Below are 25,603 nucleotides of genomic sequence, written 5' to 3' on the forward strand. Positions count from 1 at the left end.
AACTCTGTTTGCTTATGAATGTACATTTCATCCATCATCAATGGGCAAACTGTGTCTTTTCCAATTTTCGTCTGCTCAGCAACATGACCTTTTAAAGCTGTGAATGAAGCAACAGTAAATCCAGGATCTGCAGAGATGCTACTGTACCATTTTCGTATGGTCTGAGGATGAGGCAAAGCAGTGAGAAGCTTCTCTCTCACATAGTCATAGGCCTTTGGAGAGTAGAAGTGCAATGTAGTTGTGAATTGCTTCAAGTTTTCGCAAAACACTGAAATTATAAGTTTCTTCTGAAGCACTTTTAATATATATTTCAAGGAAGAAACTCTTGCCTTTAGTCTCCTTGTCTGTTGTGCTTTCAACCTCAGTCGTTTGCGAGCTACACAAAGCTTTTCCTTTACCTCATTAGCCTTCCTTTTAATTGTTTTTGGAGACTCTAAAATACAGTATGAGTGATCACAACAACTAGGCAGGCAGCGGCTAGGCAGCTGTTCTGACATAGTGTAAGAGTGATCTAATGCTGTGTGTGCTTGTTTTCTGCAACCCAAAACAATTTCCTCACACATCAAGTCAAGTCAACCTTTATTTATATAGCACGTTTAAAAAGAACAAAGGTTGAGCCAAAGTGCTTTACAAATGAATACAAATTTTAAAATTAATTAGTGTAGTAATTAAGGTTAAAATAGAGAATTCCAGTTCAAAGAGGTAAATTAGAGTCATTTTCTGGCTAAAAAATATACATGTATCTAATCTAGTTAATAACTTGCATCCTAATATTTGTATTGAATATAATGATACTTATCCAGCTTGCTATAGGCTATGATGGCGTAAAAAAACGCTGGTTGCACAGAGCGCGCGTTATTTACGGCATTATTTGTGTATTATGATGAGCCACGTCCACTGGTTTCAGTAACCAATAAGTTTGAACTGTTATCATCCAATCAATGATGACCTGACTCAGACCGGGGGTGCTTCCCAATTCTTATTTGTGCATCCTTGTTTCCTCTCCTAGCTTCCTTTCCTAGCGCCTTAGCTCCACCCCTTCAGGATGCGAGGGAAGGACGCAAGGAAAAGACGGGAGGGCGGAGGAATTGAATCAAGTTAAATAATAGGCTTGTTCGAGATCCTTTGGCGCTGCGCAGACCGATCGGTGTATGACATCAAAGTACCGCGAGAGAGATTCAAAAGCATAAGGAGTAGTTTGCTCTCCAATCGTTCTCGCGGTTCTTTGGTGTCATATGCTGATCAGTCTTCGCAGCGCCAATGGATCTCGAACAAGCCTAATATATCCATGTCAGAATTTCACAAAAACAGTTGTTCAAGTACAGGTAAAAGTCTCATCTTTATCCAGAAGTTTATTCCACCTTTAACCCTGATTCATTAGACCCTTTAACTCTTTCCCTCTTTCGGCATTTCTTTAAGATGGCTGTTCCCCGCCAGCGTTTTTGATCATTTTTACAAAAAGATTTATTACCCAGAATATTTCAAGGTTTTTGTTAAAGCAGAAGTTGCACATGTTTGTGGGGATAACATGGGTTTTAATGCCCCCTAGGCTATACAGAAAGCTTATCAGGGAAAACGGTGTCGATGGTGTTTTGAGAGGACCGACAGTTAAAGGGTTAGTTCACCCAAAAATGAAATGTATGTCATTAACTCCTCACCCTAATGTCGTTCCACACCCGTAAGACCTCCGTTCATCTTCACACACAGTTTACGATATTTTATATTTAGTCCGAGAGCGTATGCAAGTGTATGCACACTATACTGTCCATGTCCAGAAAGGGAATAAAAACATCATCACAGTAGTCCATATGAGACATCAGTGGGTTAATTAGAGTCTCTTGAAGCATCCAAAATACATTTGGGTCCAAAAATAACAAAAACTACGACTTTATTCAGCAGCCATGAATCAGTGAATCGAACAATGATTCGGATCGCCAATGTCCCGTTATTTCAGCAGTTTGACATGTGATCCAAACTGCTGAAATCACGTGACATTGATTGATTCACTGATTCATTGCCATTTGAATCTTTATTTGAGATTTGAAAACGAACGCAGAGGAGAAAACAATGCTGAATAAAGTCGTAGTTTTTGTTATTTTTGGACCCAAATGTATTTCGGATGCTTCAAGAGACTCTAATTAACCCACTGATGTCTCATATGGACTACTGTGATGATGTTTTTATTCCCTTTCCCTGCCGCACGAAAGACGCCTTTAGCGTGGAGCGGAGGAATGCGATTTCGTCTCGTTCCCTTATCCAGTTTACACGAAAGACTCAAATTGAGTGTCTTCGCGAGTGGTGTTTTTTGTGCATTCACGCGTTTGAGTAGCCTGACAAGCCAGACCCACATCAAGATGTTTGGTCTGGAAACTCACCATAGACAGGGCTCAATCCGAGGGGCGGGATAAACGGTTGTCTTTCAAACTCCCTCTGCACGCGATAGGATAGCGCTACACCAACCGGAGCAACGACGGTGAAGGGGAGCTCGCTGACTGATTAAACATTCGCCGTCTCCGGTCGGCTAAACTCCGAACACATCTTCCCTTTTTAAGAATGACTTCAGTGCCGTTCTTTGTTCTTTTCTCAGACGAAAGCTTAACTCCAAGTCTTCCGGAGGCGCGGGCAGAGCTGATTCGAAAGACCGCCGCCGTTCGCCAGTTTCTGTGTTACTAGAAGCACGCAAACGCAACTCGGCCGTCGTCATTATGGCCCCGCCCGCCGACTCTATACACGATGTGATTGGGCCGTCCAGATTCTGAGGAATACAGCTCAGATAGGAATTGAGAGTTGCTAGACCACACTTGCGGGCAAATTAAATTTGCTGCCGCTAGGGTGCGTCTAGATTTCTAGGCTAGCGTTTGAGGTGAATTCACGTCTAACGCAGAGTTAAAAAATCTGAACTTTGCCGTTTGTTCGTGCCACGTTAACCAATCAGGAGACTACTTGCTGCTGTCACATGAAATGTATTGAGTAATTTAAAACTTTTACTGTTAGTGTCAGAAAACTTTTCAGCTGAGAATGTAGTTCTTTAATGCTGGCTCTGGTGTCTCTGTAGTGGTTAAACATGATATAATCCGTCTTGTGTAGATCTAACGGCCGATCTGTGGTCTCACGGGTCTATAATTTGTTGCCTCCCAAATTGTTTTAACTGAGGGCAAAGTGAAGTTTCATAATAAAAGTTTCATCTAACTTTACTGTGGTAGCCTACTAGTTCTAACTTTGTATGTCTGACTAAATTGTTAGTTTGTTTTCTTGTATAGCTTATTATAGCTTTTACTTATACTTTTATAATTACTATTATTGATCACTCCTGGAGAGGACTGAACGTGAATTATCAAATTCTCAACTCTTTTTGAGAGTTAATACACCTCTATTTTGCTTCAAACACTCGATTTATACACTCGCAGTTGACACATGAATGGATTCAAAATGTTCAAGCATCCAACTAGATTTGAATTTGACGCTTTATTCACATTTGCATAAGGATGCTGCCTCCTATAATAGGAGATTTGATTCCAGAAAGAGAGAAACCCTGGGAACTACTACTTCTTTCATTGCTTGGTTGTATGGAGGTGATTTTCACTCCAGCCTTGACCTTAGAGGCAGTTATATTTTTGCAGTATCTGATTGAGGAACACCATAGGCTGTTTTTGGAGCTTAATCCAGATGCGCATCTGAAGCCAAAACACTACTTTATACTTCCTTATCCTGAAGCAATCTGGAAAATTTGACCCATGGTTCAGTTCTGGAGAACCACGGAGAAGGACATTTTGAAACATACATGATATTTTTTATAATATAATGACCTCTTAATTGTCAAATATCAATGAAAGTTTGAATTCTTAGTTTAAATTGACATTGTATCTTTTTTGTCACCAATTTGGATATTATACATTGTCTGTCTGTCTATCTGTCTGTCTATCTGTCTGTCTATCTGTCTGTCTATCTTTCAGTCTATCTATCTATCTATCTATCTATCTATCTATCTATCTATCTATCTATCTATCTATCTATCTATCTATCTATCTATCTATCTATCTATCTATCTATACCAAAACCATTTCAAACTTTAAGGTTTTAAAACTTTTTAAATCTTCTGCCGAGGGATTTTCAAGCCAATTTAAAGTTACTACAAACTTTTTCTGTCTAGTTAAAGTTTTTTACTGTTGCTATTGGACAGTTTCTAACAGTGTGTGAGAGCAAATAATGGGAGGATTTTTATCTGTTGGTGAACTATCCTTTAATGCTGATCTATGGCAGATTGAAGAAACAGCACAACTAATGGAGGACTGGGACAGCGGATGAATCGGAGAGACACTGCGGTGGATAAATCTCAGGGAAAGGCTAGTGGATGAACTGTCTGGATGATGGGACAATGAACACAAATACTCTGCCTGTAGATGAGAGTCTACATGGCAAAATAGGACACACAAAATAATCAATGACTGCATTGTGTTATTGCTTTTTTTTTAAGAACATCTCAATGTGACTGTATTATTAACTTACCATGGTGTTATTAAATGTATTTAAATAATACAATCAACTCTTGGTTTTCTAGGTAAACATATGCACTTTGTGATTTTAGACGCAACAGTGTTTGAACAGGACTTTTATTTTGGTTTCCGGGTGTGACGTCATAAGGCCGCGACACGCTCCTTCATCTGTTGTGATTAGGCTGAAGAAAGGTTTGTGTTTTATTAAGCATTTTGATGCATTAAGCATTTGACAACAAATGATTCAGTGAATCGAAACGCTAGCCTACAGTTCTATTTCGATATCGGTTTCTACAAATCATTAAATATCTAAACTGCTTGATATATCAAGGGTCTATATAATTTATATAATTTTATTAATTTGTTTGTGTTCGTTTTGAGTGTGTTCTAATCAGATGATTTAAGTCCATTAACTCTCTGATTGAGACTCAGATATTTAGTTAGGATACATTTTTCTTTCTGTCAATTACTCTCCTCTTAAACAGGACAAACACACAGATAAACTCCTGGTGAAGTGACTGAGGTCCATGTGACACACTATTATAAAGATGGCGTTTATTAAAGTGGAGAGTGAAGAATTGAAGATTGAAGAAACATTCAGAGTGAAAAATGAAGAAACCGAAGAACAACCAGGTTAGTTTAATTCTGTCATTGGATCCTATAATAAAATGTCCAGCTCTACAGAAATGAATTATATTTTTGTTAACATTTCTATTCCTCATTTCATTATTCTATTTAAATATTTCTGTTCATGTTAACCTAATAAAAATGTATATGTATATATATATATATATATAAAATATACGCACACACACATACATATTCCAAATGTCAGTATGCAGCACAAACATTATCAAATAATAATAATCAGAAATCCCTGCTGGAAAAACCAGCATAGACCAGCATAATTCCCATGCTGGTCTATGCTGGTCAATGCTGGTTTATGCTGGTCTGGTGCTGGTCTATGCTGGTCTATGCTGGTGGACCAGCAAGGTGATGCTGGTGATGCTGGTCAATCAGCAAGGTAATGCTGGTCCACCAGCAAGGTGATGCTGGTGATGCTGGTCAACCAGCAAGGTGATGCTGGTGATGCTGGTCAACCAGCAAGGTGATGCTGGTCAACCAGCAAGGTGATGCTAGTGATGCTGGTCAACCAGCAAGGTGATGCTGGTGATGCTGGTCAACCAGCAAGGTGATGCTGGTGATGCTGGTCAACCAGCAAGGTGATGCTGGTCAACCAGCAAGGTGATGCTGGTCAACCAGCAAGGTGATGCTAGTGATGCTGGTCAACCAATAAGGTGATGCTAGTGATGCTGGTCAACCAGCAAGGTGATGCTAGTGATGCTGCATGGTCAACCATTAACATAAAAAACAGCAGGAATAGGCTTCTTTAAGTTAGTGAAATATTAGGTTTTATACTTGGTCACAATAGTGACCGGTGGGAAACAGCATAGTCAGAATTCATATAAATTCTTCAATTAGATCTATTTACACATTTTAAACTTAAAATAACAGTAACATATCCAACATATAAGAATGAGATATGATTAGAATTTACTTCAAAACTTTATTTCTATTGTTTATGTTACACAATGTTTAACTTAACTTAACTCATTTAATCCCAAATCCAGGAGATGACAAACATGAATGTGTATGGTATTTGTAAGGGTATTAAATAATCAATGTCAATTATGTAACAAAAGAAAGGAAAAAAAAAAAAAAGATTTTCTTTATGTTTGGTCACAATTGTGACCGGTGGTAGAAAACAGGGAGTCTAGGTCTATGGTGTTAATGCATTTACAAAATTAGACAGACATACAGACAGACATAAGTAGATAGACAAACAAAAACAGAATAGATAGATATACAGATAGACAGAAGTATAGATAGACAGACAGACAGACTAAGACAGACTAAGGCATTGTTAAGTGACTGAAAGTTGGAGCATGAAACTCTTGATTGAATCATTGGAACAAAGGATGAATGTAATAATAATTTTATTATTTATAATAGTATACAATGTGGTATATAAAAAAACATTATGCCCATGTGGACATAAAAACATCAGAAAAATATAAATATAAAATAAATAAATACAAATATAATTATGGTGTCAGATAATTTAGTTAAAATATGTGATTGGTATGTCAAGAGTGATACAACCATAGGAAGTGACCACTTCCCAGTTATCACTATAATAAATACAAATGTATGTATACAAGAAGAAAGTACAATAAACAGATGGTGTTTTGAGAAAGCAGACTGGGAAAATTTTATACTGTGAGAAGTCAGTAAACTTGGTTACGTTAGAAGGAGACAGAGGAATTCACAAAGCAAATTACTGAACACATTTCAGAAATATCTAGGAGGACATTCGCACTCAAGGCCAGAAAAAAACTGAAAAGAAAACAGACAGGGCTTATCATCTCTCTCTCCCCACCCACCACCCAATTCACACTTAGGCCATCTAATGACAACTGAAACAGTTCCATCCATGGGTAGGCCTTCACACTCAAGGCCAGAAATCATCTTTTAACAGAAAGGGCTCATCACTCACAGAATGACCATCTATGATGGAGACTAGTCTCTCTCATATGCATTTGGAAAGTCACAAATGTACGTCTGATCACCTGTTTTTAAAACCATGCATTTCTGCTCTAACCTGTCTACTGGAATCAGACACACTGGCGAGAAAAGGCTTCCACTTACAAGTCTGATATGTGACACCAACCCATAACCTTGTGATAAAGGAAAGAAGGCATTTGTAGTAAACTTTTTGAAAAGGACAGCAATTTCTGTACCCCCTTCGGAAGGAAAGGATACGATATTCTGGATTTCTCCATAAACACCATCACTCATCTTTGCAAAACAATCTCTGCGTCTCTTACTAAGGGTATAGCTTTTGCTGGTATAAACTAGTCCTTTATGCACCATTCTTCTGTGCACTACCATTTCATCTGGTGCATGTTTCTGTGCAGAAATGAAGGCACTTTTTTCATCATCAGTAGTCTCTGTCACTCTGCCACTATCCAGAACAGTTGTGTCTTGCCATTTTGTGAAACTCTTTACTCTTCGGTCATTTGTCATTTCCAAACAGAACTCCTTAACTTGCTCACTAACCGCATACCTTGTGGTAAAGAGTGGTATTGCTCTGTGCAACAGGAATTTGTTCACAATCTGCAGAGCTACACACTTTGTTCCATGCACCAGTTTCAACAGACCACCATTTGCATTTTCAAACACAAATGCTGAGTGCGCCCAGAGTGGCCCCCACAATTTCACTGATTTTGCAAGGTGAGTTAGCAGGTGTACATTAAATGTCATAGCTGTCTCGCCATACAGCAACTGAAACCTTGCCACAAACTCAAAAAGCATGTTATCTGCTTTGTTGATGTCTTGAAAGGTAATTTTTTCATTCAAAAGTAGAAATACTGCTGATACTAGAAGGCCTAGGTGCTTCACATAACATGGTTGAAGTACACCATTCAGGACTGGCAAACTGTAAAACAGGAGCCATGCTCGCCACTCTGAGGCTTTCCAGTACTTGAATTCTGCAAGGGGTCTGGGTAGTCGTGTTATCAGGTGTGGTGGCTTTATGTCCTTGATCCTGTTTTCTAGCACCCTCATAGTGTTGGGACTCCCGGTGTAATAGGGTTGATCACTGTTGTTCAAAAGAAGCTCTGTGAGCTGTCTAATGACACCCAGTAAGACAGCATGCATATAGTCTGGAACAAAGCCCCACACTATATCAAAATAGGGCATGTTTATAAGTGGTGATGGACCTTTCACTCCTCTGACACTTCTGTTTTGTGCTACTGCTTGCTCCATATCTGCCAGCATTTTCTTCGCTTCTCTGTCAGGATATTCTGTGTCAGTCACAGTGTACTTCACCTGTTTCTCTACTAGAGTACCAGGATGTAAACAGAATCCACAACCAAAGTACCCATTAAACTGTGTGGTGTTTTGCATGGCTGGTCTTGCCTTTGAGTCTACGCAACAACACATTCCAACAATTTTGCTGTACACACATGTTCCATTTTTTCTCCAAGACACGCCTCTGGATGCCAGTGTTTTGGCCTGATCAACAAAGGGTCTGAGAAAAATAGACATAACTGGCTCTTGAGTACCAAACCAAAGACCTGCAAGCACTACATTCTGAAATCTCATTTTGGGAGGGAGCTCGTTTAAATGCAGGTGTATAGGCCATATAGAAAATCTGGAAGACTTGTAGACAGGGGAGCCATCAGAATTGAAATTATATGACAAATTGTTCGGATCTGACAGAATTCCACCTGGTCTTGACAAGTTTTGATACATTTCACCATCATATATGTCTGAGATAACATGTTCATTCTGTGGCCTTTGGTGTCTGTAGCTCATGCTATTTTGAATCTGAGGAGTTTCAAGCAGCGTCTGGATTTGAGGTGCAATTGGTATGTTGATAAAAAAGCTTGCACTGTTTAAGGAACTTATTTCAATGGGAGCATTACAGATTGCACACTGTGCAATGTTTTTGTCTTGTATGTCTTCTTGTGTGCCAATGTATACTTTACAGGTTTTGCAGTAGAAGTGGAACTCCACAATGTCTGAGTTATTTTTAAATACCTTATTGAACACATGCTTTGATCTAGGTAACACCTCTTTGCCAAACAGAGTATTTATGAGCTTTAATAAGTCATGAAGTTGTGTCCCAGTTATATTATGTCTTGCTGCATGACTCATCACCATGAGCAGTGCCTCAGCCTTTGTCGTTGTACCTGCTGACATTAGTACTGAATCCATGTCTGTATCAAAACCTATCTGTCTGAATGGATCATCTTCTGGAATATCTGGAATTTCCGAATCATCTCCAGAAACACTGCCTTCAGATGATGAATCACAACTAAACTGCTGGGCCATATCACTTGGTTGCAGCTCAGATGTAAGCAGAAAGCGACCAGATGAAGACATGAGCTACAAAATTACAAAAAAAAAACACATTCCTGAGTGCATGTGTCTACATACAATGACAGTAAAATAAGAAATGCATGACTGACAGGTAGGGCTGTATGATATGACGTTATACATGCGCAGTAGATTGTACCCATTGTAGCGTGAGTAGTAATATAATGCACCTTATGACAAAAAGATTTATGGCTTTGACCTTTTGCCCGATTGAACTTCCGGGGTCACGGTCATGGAGCGGTTTCCGGTATGATTTATGACGTGACCTTTTGACCTTCTGGGGGTTATGGGGATTACGGGTATAATTTATGACGTGCCCTTTGACCTTCCGTGGTTGATGGGGATTACCGGTATAATATATAATGTTTTTGACAGATGTTTTTATCCTTTGAAGTGGGTATGATATATTTGTGACGGAAAGTTTTTATCCTTTGAAGAGGGTATAATATATGATGTTTTGAAGTAGTTAATAATATATGAAGTCGTTAATAATGATAATATATGTTGTTTTTTATCCTTTGAAGAGGGTATGATATATATTTGTGACGGAAAGTTTTATCCTTTGAAGTTCTGGCTATCAGGACCCTCCTCCTCCTCCTCATTCCATATTATCATGCTGTACTGTGAAAAAACTGTCAAGTGTATCTCACACAAGCATTCTCTGTTAAGTCTTATATGTTTTTTCAAATAATATAAACGAAAATCTACCCCGCAAAAGTTGAATGTTTATAAAAATAGCTTAATTAAAAAACCTAAACCAACCATTTTAGTTTTAAATAAAATGGAGTCACAAAAATACCGCTCAGTTAAATGTTTATAGATTCAAAGTAAAAAAACACTACTTATAAAGCAATACAATGTATGAAACGGTTCACACAAAATCATTTAGAGATATTATTTAGCAATATTTAGTGAACCTGCATCTAGCATTCCACATCTTTTAAAAACAAAGTTCCCATACCATGTAGGCATCCTATTTCCTAAATGTCTCCCGAAGCAGCCTCTCTTACCCATGGGCTGGGGTGTGTGGGTGTGTATTCCTGACACCTCAGATCTCGCCTAATATATGGCACAATTCGTCCCTTTTGTAACGTACCTCATCTGTTGGAGTTGGACTATAAGGCCTCACAGGTCACGACACGCATTAAATGTTTATAGAGTTGAAGAAAAAACACACTGCTTATGAAGCAACGCAATGTTCACAAAAATCATCTAGAGATATTATTTAGTAATATCATAATCATAATATTTAGAGAGTCTGCATCTAACTTTGAAAACAGACATTTCGGACTTATTACAAAAAACTGAACAATTTCTAAAAGCTGATATAAGTTTTTATAAGCTTTCGACTAAAAAAAAATAGTGAAAATAAAACAATACATTGAAGGCTCAAATGTTAAAAAATAAAACAAACAAACAAAAAAACATTATATAATCCATGTGTGTACTGCAATGCATTTTTGCATCTCTGACCATACACAGGCTATCAAATTATCACCTTTATCAGGGGATAATATCAGGCTCCAATCATGGTATTAATCTATCAAATAACATATATTGCTTTCACATTGCTTTGCATATCTGTATGGGAATCTTGCTTTACACTGTGATGCACTTTCCTAATTATGCTTTTATTCATGTTTCCAGACAAATCAGAAAAAAACTGCTGAAGTGGCCAAACGAAATAACCTCTTGGCCTTGCTAAAAGAGAGAAAAATGAAAAGAAAACAGTCTCCACTCTGCCCAACTCCAAGCAAGACAATGAGAGCTCATACCCTGTCTGATTCTTTGTCAGAAGAGGATGATGATAATGATGGTGGTGGGGTAGTCCCAGAAAAACTTTTTGAGGAGGCAAGACAGAAGCAACAGCTCTACCTAAAAAAATTAAACAACATGTTCCTGCAACTGCAGGAAACTAAAAACAAGTAAGGGATTTTTGAATAACATTTAGACAGATTTATTATTTTCTGTCAATGTGAAAATGACATGAGAATTGATCTTTAGCCCAATGTTTGATTTAACCTGCTTGTCATAGCACCATAGCAGAACTAGATGGATGTACATGTGTGTAGATGCACTTCTATAAGTAGCTAGATAACACATAATATATTTCATAAAATATTTGTTTCTTTTTCTTATAATGTCAGCTAATCATGACATATGGTATATCCTTATGTTATAGGTTAGAGGAGCAGGAGAAGATGAGGGCAGAAGTTGAGGCAGAGAATAAAGAACTACGTTCTCTAAACATGCAATTGCAGCAACAATTGCTGAAGAAACTGAAATCCTCATCAACAGCAAATTGCAGTGGTGAGGACAGCTCCCCCCCCCCCCCCCCCCCCCGACACACACACACACACCATTTCCCCTAACCTCTGAGAATGTCATTCAAACAAAAATGCAATTTATCTTGTTTAATTTCTGACAATCATGATATGATGTTAAATATGACATTGGGCTGATAATCTTGAATTATTTTAGCACATAACATATATCTTCTTAGTCCCATAACTCTAAATGTAATTTATTGACACTTTTCTATTTCAGTATTTCACAATGGCAAATGGTATATTTTGTACAAGCTTTGACCCATAATATGATTCCATATGCATGACTACTGTCCTATAGTACTGAATTGTACAGTACCAGTGAAAAGTTTGGACACACTCTCTTAAACTCTCTCATACTCTCTCTCTCTCTCTCTCTCTCTCTCTCTCTCTCTCTCTCTCTCTCTCTCTCTCTCTCTCTCTCTCTCTCTCTCTCTCTCTCTCTCTCTCTCTCTATATATATATATATATATATAATGTATATGTATGCTCAGCCATCCCACTTAACCCTTAATTTTTCAAAAAAAAATCATATTTTTCAAAATAAATAAAATAAATCTGAATATTTCTACATTTAAATATAGCTCTGGTCCTGGACCATAAACACAAAGTGAAATAAACTTTCTATCTCACACACACACACACACACACACACACACACACACACACACACACACACACACGCGCGCACGCACACGTAGTGTTTTTATGTTTTATGGGGACTTTCCATAGGCGTAATGGTTTTTATACTGTACAAACCGTATTTTCTATCCCCCTACACTGCCCTTGCCCCTAAACCTACCCAACACACACACACACACACACACACACACACACACACACACACACACACGCACGCACGCGCGCGCGCAATATTTTCATAATGAATCAAAACCAACTAATATCCAAACTATTTAAGGCCCCACATTAGCTCTTGAAATGCCCCATATGCTTATCGCCACCCCTGCCAGACAGGACCCCTGGTTTGGGCATCTGATCTGGATGCCTATTAAGCACCATTTACACCAGTTAATAAACAATATTAAATTAAAGGAATAGCAGCTCAGGGTTTACAAAGCATATTCTTTGTTGTCATGTTTGCAATCATCTGTCATATGTGTGATATATGTTTGTTCTCTTTCTAAGATCCTGGACTACCAAGCCCAAAGGAGACCATACCAAGTAAGTGCAACAAATATATTACTCACATTAAAACTCACTAAAATCTATCGTGGTCCATATTAACCAACATATAGGCCCTTATACAAGTTGGTAAATGTGTATTGAGTATATGTACATTATTTTGTATATATTTGCAGAGTCTGGCTGCTTGATTGAAGTGGAACCATTTGAATCTCCAAAAGTAGATGAGGTACTGCATTGCCCTCGTCGTCTGTGTGCATGGATTATTATATGAACCCCCAACTACAGTACACTTAAAGTTTTTAGGATTTTTGTATGCACTTGTACAATCTAGTACCTTGATTATTTGTGTTTTAAATTTTGTCAGATTCACTTGGGGGGAGGCATTCGAGTGCGCAGAGAGGCCTGGTCAAGGATTGGAAACAGCACGCGGGATTCCTTATTTGTGAAAGAGTTGGCTGTGGCAATCTGGGGCACTAAGACTCTGGGGGAAAGAAGTCTGACAGGGAAGGAATGCCCCACCACCAAAACCACCAGACAGCCTTTAACACCCCAGAAACTTCAGACATTAAAAGGTAGCAGTAGCCACAAGAGCTTTGTGGGATGCCAAGTACTGGGTTATGTAATACATTTTGCTTTGTTCTGGTGGGACAGAAGCATCACAGTTTATCTGTACATTTCTTTTCAGTCTGCTTCAAGGAGTGGCTAGAGAAAAAGAATGTGGAGGAGACAGAGTTGCAGGCCAGATGGGGAAAGGCTGGACGGTTCATTACGGAAAAAATAATGGACATTAACAGACAAAAAAAAAAAACTAATTGTTAATTTGTTTTATTGTAATTTGCTTGTTGAGCCAGATGAGTGTTGTTTTTTGTTAAATAATTGTTATTATTCTGTTAATGTTTACATGCTATTATTAAATTAACGTGTATTAATTTAAGCTTGTATTTTGTACCATCCTCAACATCTATTACTGTTGACCAACATACCTTGCTGGTCACCAGTATACCAGCATCCCATGCTGGTCACCAGCATACCAACATACCTTGCTGGTCACCAGCATACCAGCATCCCATGCTGGTCACCAGCATACCAGCATCCCATGTTGGTCATACCAGCATACCACCATACCATGGTCACCAGCATCCCAGTATCCCATGCTGGTTACCAACATACCAACATACCATGGTCACCAGCATACCAATATACCATGCTGGTCACCAGCATCCCAGCATCCCATGCTGGTCATACCAGCATACCAGCATCCCATGCTGGTCATACCAGCATACCAACATCCCATGCTGGTCATACCAGCATACCAGCACCAAAACACAACATATGCTGGTCTTGCTGGTAGGACCAGCTATGCTGGTCTATGCTGGTTTTTCCAACAGGGATATGTCTTTAGCAGCAAATCAGCATTCAAGAATGATACATTTAAAATTACTTGGATATCATGACACTGAAGACTGGAGTAGTGGAGCTTTGCCATCACAGGAAAAACATTTTTAAATGTATTTAAATAGAAAACAATTCTTTAAATTTAGATTTAAGTTGTATTCTTTAATTACAATATCATTTCACAATATTACTGCACTTTTGATTAAATCAATGCAGCCTGGGTGAGCAGAAGAGGCTTCTTTCAAAAACATTTGAAAATATCTTACCAACCCCCAACTTTTGAACACTCATGTATATTACAGATTTACATTTCTAATATATTTTGGCATATTTATTATTACTATTAGGCTGGTTTCACACCATGTGTTAGCAGCGTGTATTTTTTTTCGGTGCCCATGTTAACAGATTAGAGCAGGACGTCCAACCCTCAAAGGTAGCTCTCATCCTGCAGATTTCAGTTCCAGCACTGCTCCAACACACCTGTCTGTCATTATCTAGCACCCTGATTACCATGATTAGCTGGTTCAGGTGCGTCTGATTCAGGTTGAAGCTAAAATCTGCAGGACGGTAGCTCTCCAGGACCAGGGTTGGACACCCCTGGAGCATTCACGCCGCACACAGAGACGCTCACAGTGCATTGTTCTTTAAAAAATTTGACCTGATTACAAATTTGACCATAAAATCATCTTTTTTATGTAAATAAATACATGCGTATACACTTTGTTCATGTAATCTACAGATGCAACAATTGTGGCTATTTCCTCCCATGCCTGTTTAACCGACGCTATTTTGGGTGGGTTTCTCTCATCCCTCTCATCGTGCGCCTGGTAAATACGCCATAATAATAGCAATCCATAATGGAGCTTGCGCAGCTGCTTTTAAAGGGAATGTTGGATGACGCTCTGATTGGTTTATTCACGTTACGCCCAAACCACACCTATGAATAATGAAGCTACTTCAGACCAACCCATTTTAGATTTGCGCCGGGCGCAAGAGCCATTTATCCCGCCGGGAAAATAGCAACAGCGCCGAGATCCGCCCACAAAGTTACTTGCGCTTTGACACTTGCGTTTCAGATCGTTAAAATAGGGCCCACGGAGTTTTTCCAAACATCAAAGGCCAGTTTAAATGATTAAAACTAGAGATATATCTTAATATTAAGATCACTTTTATCATGTAAACAATATACACCATGTATGGGTGTGTGATATTGACAAAAAATGATATCTCAATATTTTCTAGGATTTTCTCGATAACGATAATTAGACGATATTTTGCTGAACGTGTGCTGGTATTTTGGTGCTGGTGATCAGCTGACTCCTAAAGTTTATATATATATATATATATAAAATGATTTTTTTTAACCTTATTATATGGATGAATCATCTCTTGTGTTAATTTCATGAATTAAATCAAATTCAATTCTAATAATAAGACACAATAGGGCTGTTACTAGGGGTGTAACGATTCGTTTTAACTACGATTCGGTTGAAATAAAACCGTCACACTGATTTAAAATTTTGGCTAAAGTCCCCGCGGAGTCTTAAAAAGTCTTAAAAGTATTAAATTTCAAAATCAAAATATAAGGCCTTAAAAAGTCTTAAATTCGCGGAAGCACTGTGTTCTAGGTCTTAAATAATGTTTAACAGGTCTTAATTTTCCTACGTCCATGTAACGCTGCCTCATTGAAATGCTCTCGCCTCCCGCAGCACACGCGCACGTGTGTGTGTGTGTGTGTTTGTTCTGTGGTGTTTGTAGTTCTTTCTTTCGCTAGACCAACTATTGTTCGCTCTATTACAACTACAAATTAGACAAGCATGCCACATGTATTGCAGCCAATCAGCTTTCGTGTTATTGGCACGAGCCTCTTTCTGATTGTACCCCACAGACGCATAAAACGGATATCTTCAGCTGAGTCTGACGGTTCTTGCAGTTACGCGATCTTGAACGCGAAGGCGAATCTTTCTCACCATCTAGCTTAATGACCAAATAAAAGTATAATATACCCGATTGCACTAATAGAGTTAATAACAGTGATGTAAACTCCGAACTCCGATTTCAGGCTGCGTGTGTTTGCTGGCTGTCAGCGCTCGCGCGAGTGTATTGAATGTGTTATTTCTATGCTCATTAGCCTAACGTTACTCTTAAACGATCACATATACAGATTATGCATATGTCTATATCCTGATTTGAGTTAAAAAGTTTGGGACGTGTTAGTACTGGATCTGCGCATTAGTATGTTCTCAAAGTGAAAGCAAACTAATATAGCTTAACAACAACACAAACGGGGAACGCAGCACTTACACTTAAAGGAACACTCCAACTGTTTTAGAAATAGGGCTTATTCAACTTTGGTACTTTGCTACATTTAGATATGTGGGGAAATGCATTTTAAGCTAAGCTAGCGGCGACCCTGCCAAACTAAAACAATGCATGCACTGAGACAAATGCATTTGCCCACATATCTAAATGTCTAAAGAAGTTGAATAAGCCCTATTTCTAAAAACGGTGGGTGTTCCTCTTTGTAGATATGCATCTTTATGTTGTATTTATTTGTCCTATTGTCATTTGTTTATAAGTATACATTTTATTACTGACCGATTACTTGATTACGTAGGCTAATCACTTGAAAACCTTTTACTTATATTAAGCAATTATTGCTGTGGTTTACGTTCCCACCCCAAGCGATCGTGTTATTAAAGATAGATCGCACACAACTGAACCAGCCTTTTTTGATAATAACAAAACAAGATTCATGCATTTTTGTCAGTTTTATTGCCATGTGTGACTATTGTGCATCTGACATAATAATATGGTTTCACTAGTTCACACTTACATCAAATTAAATAGAGTAAAGATTATGCGTATTTGGCGTGCTGTCCGGGGGAGGGCGCCGGGCTCGGAATTTGGCCCGAACCCAGAGATTCAACCGATTCATTCAAACAACTGATTCATTCAGAAACAAATCATTTGACTATATTAATCTATCTTAGTAATCATTGATTCAAATAATTTGTTCAAAAAGCTGATTTATTCGGTAAAGAAAGTATCGCCCGGGTGAAGTCTTTAGTTTTTTTTTCACTCCGAAGTCCGAAGACTTGCATTTTACAACGGATGAATCTCCAGTTGTCACTGGTGTCTGTCGTTTGAACCTTTTTGGATCCGCCATCAATCAAGTGGTGTGAGAAAAGACTATCTCCACTTCCAACATCCTCACAAGCGATAGCCTACTAACCGGGACTCCTTCTTTATGTGTACAGATGTGACGTAATGACGCAAACATATGTTTGAATTTCCAGCGGATATCCACCAGTACCACTGGAATTAAAAACATTATTAGAAGCTTACTGCTGTATATCGAGCTACGGTAAGCAGATAGTTTTGAGCACTGGCTGGTTATGTACTTGCTCAAATTTGATAATTTTTAACCCAAAAAAGTTACGGACTGCAGATTTAAGGCAACGTTATTTTAGAATGTTTCACCTTAATGTTTCCATAACAAAGCATTATGTTTATCACGTGACTCACCAAAATAGCGCTGTATTACAGATGTATCGCTTTTATTACGTTTTTTATTCAAAATATTGACAAACTTGCTTACCATGTCATCATCTATCTAATAATCCAATTGTGGGTGTGTTTTACCATTTAAAAACCTTTCTAAATTATCTTGATTTTGATCATAATGTGAGTCGATTGAATTTACCCCAAGTGCATCCAACATGTAGGTGTCTGTTTCATCAGTAGAACACAATTGAAGATTTTTAACTCCAACCGTTGCCGTATAATGCATGTCAATAGGGTTTTTTATATAAGAGAGTAAAAACCCATACACACAAACCATATTAAACCCTGCGGCTCGTGATGATACAATGATGTCTTAACGCGAAACGATCAGTCACATCATCCATAAATACAAGAGAACCAGTTCCATTGGCAGCCATACCCGCCCACGCCATGACACTACCAGCACCATACTTCACTGATGAGGTGGTATACTTTGGATCATGAGCAGTTCCTTCCCTTCTCCATACTCCTCTCTTCCCATTACTCTGGTACAAGTTGATCTTGGTCTCATCGTCCATAGGATGTTGTTCTAGAACTGTGAAGGCTTTTTTAGATGTTGTTTGGTAAACTCTAATCTGGCCTTCCTGTTTTTGAGGCTCATTAATGATTTACATCTTGTGAGGAACCCTCTGGTGAAGTCTTCTCTTGATTGTTGACTTTGACACACATACACCTACCTCCTGGAGAGTGTTCTTGATCTGGCCAACGGTTGTAAAGGGTGTTTTCTTCACCAGGGAAAGAATTCTTTGGTCATCTACAACAGTTGTTTTCCGTGGTCTTCCGGGTCTTTTGGTGTTGCTGAGCTCACCGGTGCATTCTTACTTTTTAAGGATGTTCCAAACAGTTCTTTTGGCCACACCTAAAGTTTTTGCTATCTCTCTGATGGGTTTTTGTTTTTTCAGCCCACTGATGGCTTGCTTCACTGATAGTGACAGCTCTTTGGATCTCATATTGAGAGTTGACAGCAACAGTTTCCATATGCAAATAGCACACTTCAAATGAACTCTGGACCTTTTATCTGCTCCTTGTAAATGGGATAATAAGGGGAATAACACATCTGGCCATGGAACAGCTGAAAAGACAATTGTCCTATTACTTTTGGTCCCTTAAAAAGTTGGAGGCACATATACAAACTATTGTAATTCCTACACCATTCACCTGATTTGGATGAAAGTCTGCAGTTAATGTGGTTTCAATTAAACTCCATTGTGGTGGTGTATAGAGCCAAAAATATTATAATTTGTGTTGATGTCCCAATATTTATGGACTTGTCTTTATTAGTGGGATCATCAGGAAGCTTCTAATAAAACCTTACATTTTGTAATTGTGAAAGAATTTCATGCTGATATTTCAATGTGTCTTGGAATACGATCACACCTCATTTATCTGCGGGTTTTATAATAATATGCGAATGTAGGGCTGGGTTTCGATTCAAATTTAAGAATCGATTCGATTACGATTCTCAAGATCTTGAATCGATTATCATTATGTAATTCGATCCGATCCGATCTTCGAGATTTAGATAAGTGTTTTTGAAGAAAGCATTTTTTTCCAGCTGTTACCTGAATTACAGGACTGTAGTTATGCAACATATTGATACTATTATTATAGACATTCAACTGCAAATTAATGGAGTATTTATGTTCGTAAAGAACAATCCCCCTTCCAGAGCTGTGCTGTCTCGCGCCGTCATGACAACGCAGCCATTACAACCTCCTTGGCAGTAAGAGCGCGCTGCAGTGAGGACGGCTGTGTTCTTCAGCACGGTGACGGCGGTATAACGTTAGGCCGTGTGTCCACCAAAGCGTTTTTAGCCAGCTGAAAACTCCTCACTGTGAGCGCTTGAGAGCGTTTTGGGCAGGCAGCATTTTTTCTCCTCAGTTGAGACTTGCTTGTTGTTATGATACGGAAAATTTGCGGAGGTCTTTCTAATTTCACAGGTAGTTTGTTCCTGTATTGATTCTATATAAAATTGCAGATACAATGCAAAGTATTTGCTCTGGCATTTGTTTTAAATCATTTTGTTTCGTTATTATTGCTTGTTGTCATCTGATGACGACACGCAGAATGTGGAAGTTGGTCTGTGTTGTATTTGTCCCGCCCCTCCTCCACTGTGATTGGACGGCTGGGTGAAAAGTGACAGCGATGAGCGCTGCGTTTGACTCAAAGTTGAACATGCTTCAACTCTCGGCGAGCAGTAAAACTCGCTGATCGTTCAGCGCGTGAGCGTGAAATACTCGCTCAGCGCCTCGGTGCGCTCCTGCCGTTCTTAAAACCCCGCTGCTCTCTTTGAAAATGCCAGCCAGTATTCTCTGTCCGCGGCGTTTCTGGAGTTTTCAAAGCTGCCATGTTCATTTGTGTTAATGTCCTTCCACCTCGCGCGCATGCATGAATTCAATGACGTGGCAAATTAAAATTCAATGTAGGCCTATTATTAAATCGATCCTCTGAGTTACGGATCGATCTTTAGAAATTAATATGAAAATCGATTCAGAATTGGTGAATCGATTTTTTTCAACACAGCCCTATGCGAATGATTGATCGATTCAGTCAGAGCCATTTTCTTATTCAACGAAAGATTATGAGACCGTTTCTTATTAGAAGAACTAGTTTTCATCATATCTTGTTCGACCATACGACAAAATGTATGGATAGTATGGTTAGATAGCCTAGAAATCTAGAGGCACCCTAGCGGCAGCAAATCTAATCTGCCGCGAGTGTCGTCTAGCAACTCTCAATACACTTCTGAGCTATTAACGCCAAACTCTGGTCGGGCTAATCACATCGTGTATAGAGTCGGTGGGCGGGGCTTAAAATAATATCGGCCGAGTTGCGTTTGCGTGCTTCTAGCAGAAACTGGCGAACGGCGGCGGTCTTTCGAATCAGCTTCTCTTCGAATCCGCGACTCTGGAAGACTTGGAGTTAAGCTTTTCTCTGAGAAAAGAACAAAGAATGGCACTGAAGTCATTCTTAAAAAGGGAAGATGTGTTCGGAGTTTAGCCGACCGGATACGGCGGATGTTTAATCTATCAAGGAGCTCCGTGTTACCTTCGTTGCTCTGGTTGGTTGTATCGCTATCCTATCACGTGCAGAGGGAGTTTGAAAGACAACTGTTTATCCCGCCCCTCGGATTGAGCTGTCAATGATGAGTTTCCAGACCAAACATCTTGATGTGGATCTGACTTGTCAGGCTAATGATTAGACACATTCAGATAAAAAGTGAGTACTCAAATGAGTTTTTTAAATGTTACGTCAGTTGTGATGTTAAATAAAGCGTGCACCGTGCCAGCGGGAGATTTACAGCTCATCCCTCATCAGTTACAGATGCTGCTTTTCGACTGAACCTCTTCTACCTCTGCTGCATGAGAAGATAACACATCTTTACAATTTTCTGGGTCTTAAAAGAGTCTGCGTTTGTGATATATATTGGGTTTGTGATATGATAGCGAGATAGCGTTTTGATTATTTCATGCAAAACGCTAGCTCGCTCTGTCTGGATGTTTGTTTCACATATCACACATGCGCACTTCAATAAGCCGACAGAAAGCAGGTTAATGCGTTTACATGCAGCGCGAAATCGAGGTAAGAGCCAAAAAACTACCTGTTCCAACCGGTTTATGCTTATGCCGTTTATGACATTACTCCGATAAAGAAAACGGGTTACCGCGTTTACATGACCATGTTCATTGTCGGCTTATTAGGCATTGTCGGCTTAAGAACGTGCATGTAAACGCACCCACTGAGTGTGATTTTACTAATTAATGGTTCTTTGCAATGATTAGTCACGTTACCTTTTTAAATGTCATGGATTTTGAGTATTTTATGTATATATATGCCTGATGAAGGTCTTGAGACCGAAACGTTGCTAATAAAAAGTTATTGATATTTTGCAAGTATTGATGGTGTGCAGGATTTCCTTTTGCTTGTTGGAATCGTATGAAATTAAAAAAATATTTAAAACATCACGCAGGTAAAATTGTATGTCTTTTTTTCCTTAGACCTGATGTCACTGAAAGAGGAGGGTCAAGATCTGAATGGAAAAGAAGAGAAAGACTATGAGGAACATGATTTCATTACTGAAGTAACATCTTTTAATCGCTCACAGACTGATAAGACATCTCAAGAAAAAGCTCAAAAGACTTATTTCACGTGCCAACAGTGTGGAAAGAGTTTCAGCCGTAAAGTTAACCTCAATTCTCACATGAGAGTTCACACTAGAGAAAACCCCTGCACGTGCCCTCAGTGTGGAAAGAGTTTCAATCATAAAGGAAACTTTAACAGGCACATACAAATTCACACTGGAGAGACGCCTTACATCTGTCAACAGTGTGGAAAGAGTTTCAAACAAAAAACACACTTTCAAAACCACATAAGAGTTCACACTGGAGAAAAGCCTTTCACCTGCCAACAGTGTGGAAAAGATTTCAACCAAAAAGAAAGCCTTAAAAAGCACATGCGAATTCACACTGGAGAGAAGCCTTACATCTGCCAACAGTGTGGAAAAGATTTCAACCAAAAAGGAGGCCTTGATTGCCACATGAGAATTCACACTGGAGAGAAGCCGTTCATTTGTGATCTCTGTGGAAAGAATTTCAGATATAATCTTGGTCTGTCCAAAACTTCCGGTTTTGGATGCGAATGGAGTAGACACGTCTACCTCGCGCTCCCGTACATTTCTTTTTTAGTTTATCATTTAGCAATCCTCTACTTGTTTAGTCTTTCTGACTGTAAGGAGATAACAAGTTAAAAACAACGGAAGCAGAAAATGGCATCTAAATCAGCCAAACAAGCGAAGAAGGATACCGCCGCTAAAGACGATATGCCCGCGGCTCATGGCGAGGTTAGCATGTCGGCTTTGACTAGTTTATTGGAAGACCACAGAGCCGCTTTGGCTACCGATTTCAAAACTTCGCTGACTTCGTTAGAGGCAAAACTTGACCTCGTACAGGCTGCGGTGTCGGACCATGGTCCACGAATAGCTTCGTTGGAATGTAACGCAGACCTCCTGAGTGAGCGAATTCACTCGCTGGAAGCGGTATGTGCCGAACTATCCGAGAACTACGGTAAGCTCAAAGCCAAAACCGCGGACTTGGAAGGCCGCAGTCGACGCAATAATATCAGGATCATTGGCTTACCCGAGTCAGTTGAGGGTCCTCGTCCCACAATGTTCTTCTCTGAGATGCTGTCCGAAATGATGGGTGAGCAGATTTTACCGTCACCTCCGGAACTAGACAGGGCTCATCGGGCTCTGACTGCTAAGCCGAAGCAGGGAGGGAGGCCGAGAGCTGTAATCGTTCGCTTTCATCGATACCAGATCAAAGAGGCGGTGATAAGAGAGGCCCGTAAGAGAAGAGGATCCCTACAGTACCGGGGCATGCCGATCGCCATTTACGACGACTACAGTCCTGAAGTTTTGGAGCAGCGCGCACAATATCGTGGGGTAATGGCAGAACTATACAAACTTGGATTCAAGCCATCTCTTCTTTTCCCTGCAAGGTTGAGGATTCAGACCAAGGAAGGTGAGCAAAAGTTGCTTGCTTCAGTGAACGAGGCCAAGGCATTTGTTACGACCCACCGAAGCGCCTGAGTGTTACGGTGGCTGAGTTAACGTTAACTTGAGTGGCGATTTGATTAGACTTTGTTGCGGCGGGGACCCGGTGCACAACACCGACGTATGCACATCAGAGCTTTCTGACGTTACATGGACAATTTTTTTGTACATTCTTGTGTTTTACATCATGCAAACATTGCTTCGTTTCTAACGACGTCTGCACCATTACATTAGATCTGTCTCTACTTGCTGATTTAGATTTATGTTCTTTATTTATTTTATTTTGGGGTTTCATAACTTTTGTTATACTGTCAGCAGGATTTTGATTACAATTTGTGTGTTGAGGGCAGTTTGTTTCTCTTTGCAATTGCACTTTTTTTGCATTATTTATTTATTTTGGTTTGGCCTTCGACTATTGCATCGGTAAATTGTACAAGTAAAGCTATGGATAGTTATGACATGGGTCTGCTCATATGATAAGCATACTACTTGATATAGTAAGGTTATCTATATGTTCTATATTGAGGATATTTTATTTTAAGGGACTGAGGAATATATAAGGTAAGGTGAAATAAGGAAGTGTGTAAATCACTTAGTTGTTGTTCTAGATGGTAGTTTAGTTGTTAAGTTCCTAGTGGGTTGGGTTGATTTAGTGGGATGGTTGGTGGTTTTCTTTTGGGGGTGGTGTCATACTGGCATTATAATCTCTATGCTTTATGTTTCTTTGTTGATATTTTTTTATTTTTTTTATCTTGTGGCTTCTATTCTCCATTTACAACCCTTTGTTATTCACATTAATGGGTAGAGAATTGAGATTTGTGAGTTGGAATGTTAAGGGCTTAAACCATCCAGTGAAGAGAACCAGAGTTCTTGCCCATCTTCGACAGCTCAAAGCAGAGGTTGCCTTTTTGCAAGAAACCCACTTACGCAATTTGGATCACAATCTCCTTAGTCGAGGTTGGGAAGGGCAGATTTTTTTTTCTTCTTTCCAGGCAAAGGCAAGAGGTGTGGCTATTTTGATTAATAAAAATGTACCCTTTGTAGCAAATAATATTATATCTGATAAGAATGGGCGTTATATAATTATTGTAGGCACCTTATGCAATAAGAATTTAACATTAGCTAATTTTTATGCTCCTAATTTTGACGATGTCAGTTTTTTTAAACACACTCTTTCTCTTATTCCTGACCTAAATTCAAAATCTCTTATATTAGGGGGAGACTTTAATTGCTGCCTCGACACGTTGATGGACCGTTCATCTCCTAAGCCATACAGTGCAAGCAAATCCTCCGTTTACCTAAATAATTTTTTCTCTGAATATGGTCTATCTGATGTTTGGCGGCTTTTGTACCCCCAAAAAAGAGAATATTCTTTTTTTTAGAATGTTCATCACTCTTACTCCCGGATTGACTACTTTGTTCTAGATAATGGTTTGATTCCTAGAGTTCAGTCTTGCTCATATCAAAGTATTATTATATCGGACCATGCTCCTCTTACTCTTGACTTAACGTTTCCGAATTTGCCCTCGCCTAGGAGGAGCTGGCGTTTTAATACTTCACTCTTGGCAGATGAGAAGTTTGTTTCTTTTACCGCGGACCAAATTTCTTTTTTTCTAAGTGTCAATAAATCAGCAGAAGCTTCAGATTCCTTAGTGTGGGAGGCCCTTAAGGCGTATATAAGAGGCCAAATTATCTCGTATGATGCTAATAAAAGAAAACTTTCCAAAGAAAAGCATCTCTCTCTTGCTAATGAGATTTCTAGGTTAGATGAACAACATGCTAGGTCTCCCACACCAGACCTGTATAAGAGACGCCTCAAACTAAAGTCAGAGCTTGACTTGCTTTCAACCAATGAGATTGAGGGTCTTTTGAGGAAAACTAGGAGTGTTTATTATGAAAGTGGAGAGAAATCCGGGAAAATATTGGCCAATCAGTTGCGTGGTCTCCGGGCAAAACAAATTATAAGTGGTCTTCGTCTAGAGAATGGAGAGGTCACAACTGATCAAAGTATTATTAATGACACGTTTAGAGAATTTTATTCTACTCTATATACATCTGACTCCGCTCCACGGGAGGACATTGTAGAGTTTCTCGGCCGACTAAATGTCCCCACCTTATCCTCTGATGCTCGGAACCTTTTAGAAGTCCCGATCTCTCAGGAGGAGGTGACGGCTGCTATC

The 25,603-nt window shown here is 39.2% G+C and overlaps 2 protein-coding genes across 2 annotated transcripts; both read left to right on the forward strand.

Annotated features, from left to right (window-relative positions):
• The first annotated feature begins 4,630 nt into the window (after positions 1-4,630).
• LOC137049314 (gastrula zinc finger protein XlCGF7.1-like) lies at positions 4,631-22,619 on the forward strand. The gene is made up of 3 exons (XM_067427832.1): positions 4,631-4,685; positions 4,979-5,126; positions 21,871-22,619. The coding sequence occupies exons 2-3, from the start codon at positions 5,042-5,044 to the stop codon at positions 22,617-22,619; spliced, it is 834 nt and encodes a 277-aa protein (XP_067283933.1). The 5' UTR covers positions 4,631-4,685; positions 4,979-5,041.
• LOC137089629 (BEN domain-containing protein 5-like) lies at positions 9,670-13,729 on the forward strand. Its single transcript, XM_067453203.1, has 7 exons — positions 9,670-9,684; positions 11,085-11,362; positions 11,620-11,747; positions 12,911-12,946; positions 13,084-13,136; positions 13,275-13,482; positions 13,596-13,729. Exons 1-7 carry the CDS (start codon positions 9,670-9,672, stop codon positions 13,727-13,729), a joined length of 852 nt encoding a protein of 283 aa, XP_067309304.1.
• Positions 22,620-25,603: the final 2,984 nt, after the last annotated feature.

The sequence above is a fragment of the Pseudorasbora parva genome, chromosome 2, assembly GCF_024679245.1.
Source record: "Pseudorasbora parva isolate DD20220531a chromosome 2, ASM2467924v1, whole genome shotgun sequence".
NCBI lineage: Eukaryota > Metazoa > Chordata > Actinopteri > Cypriniformes > Gobionidae > Pseudorasbora > Pseudorasbora parva.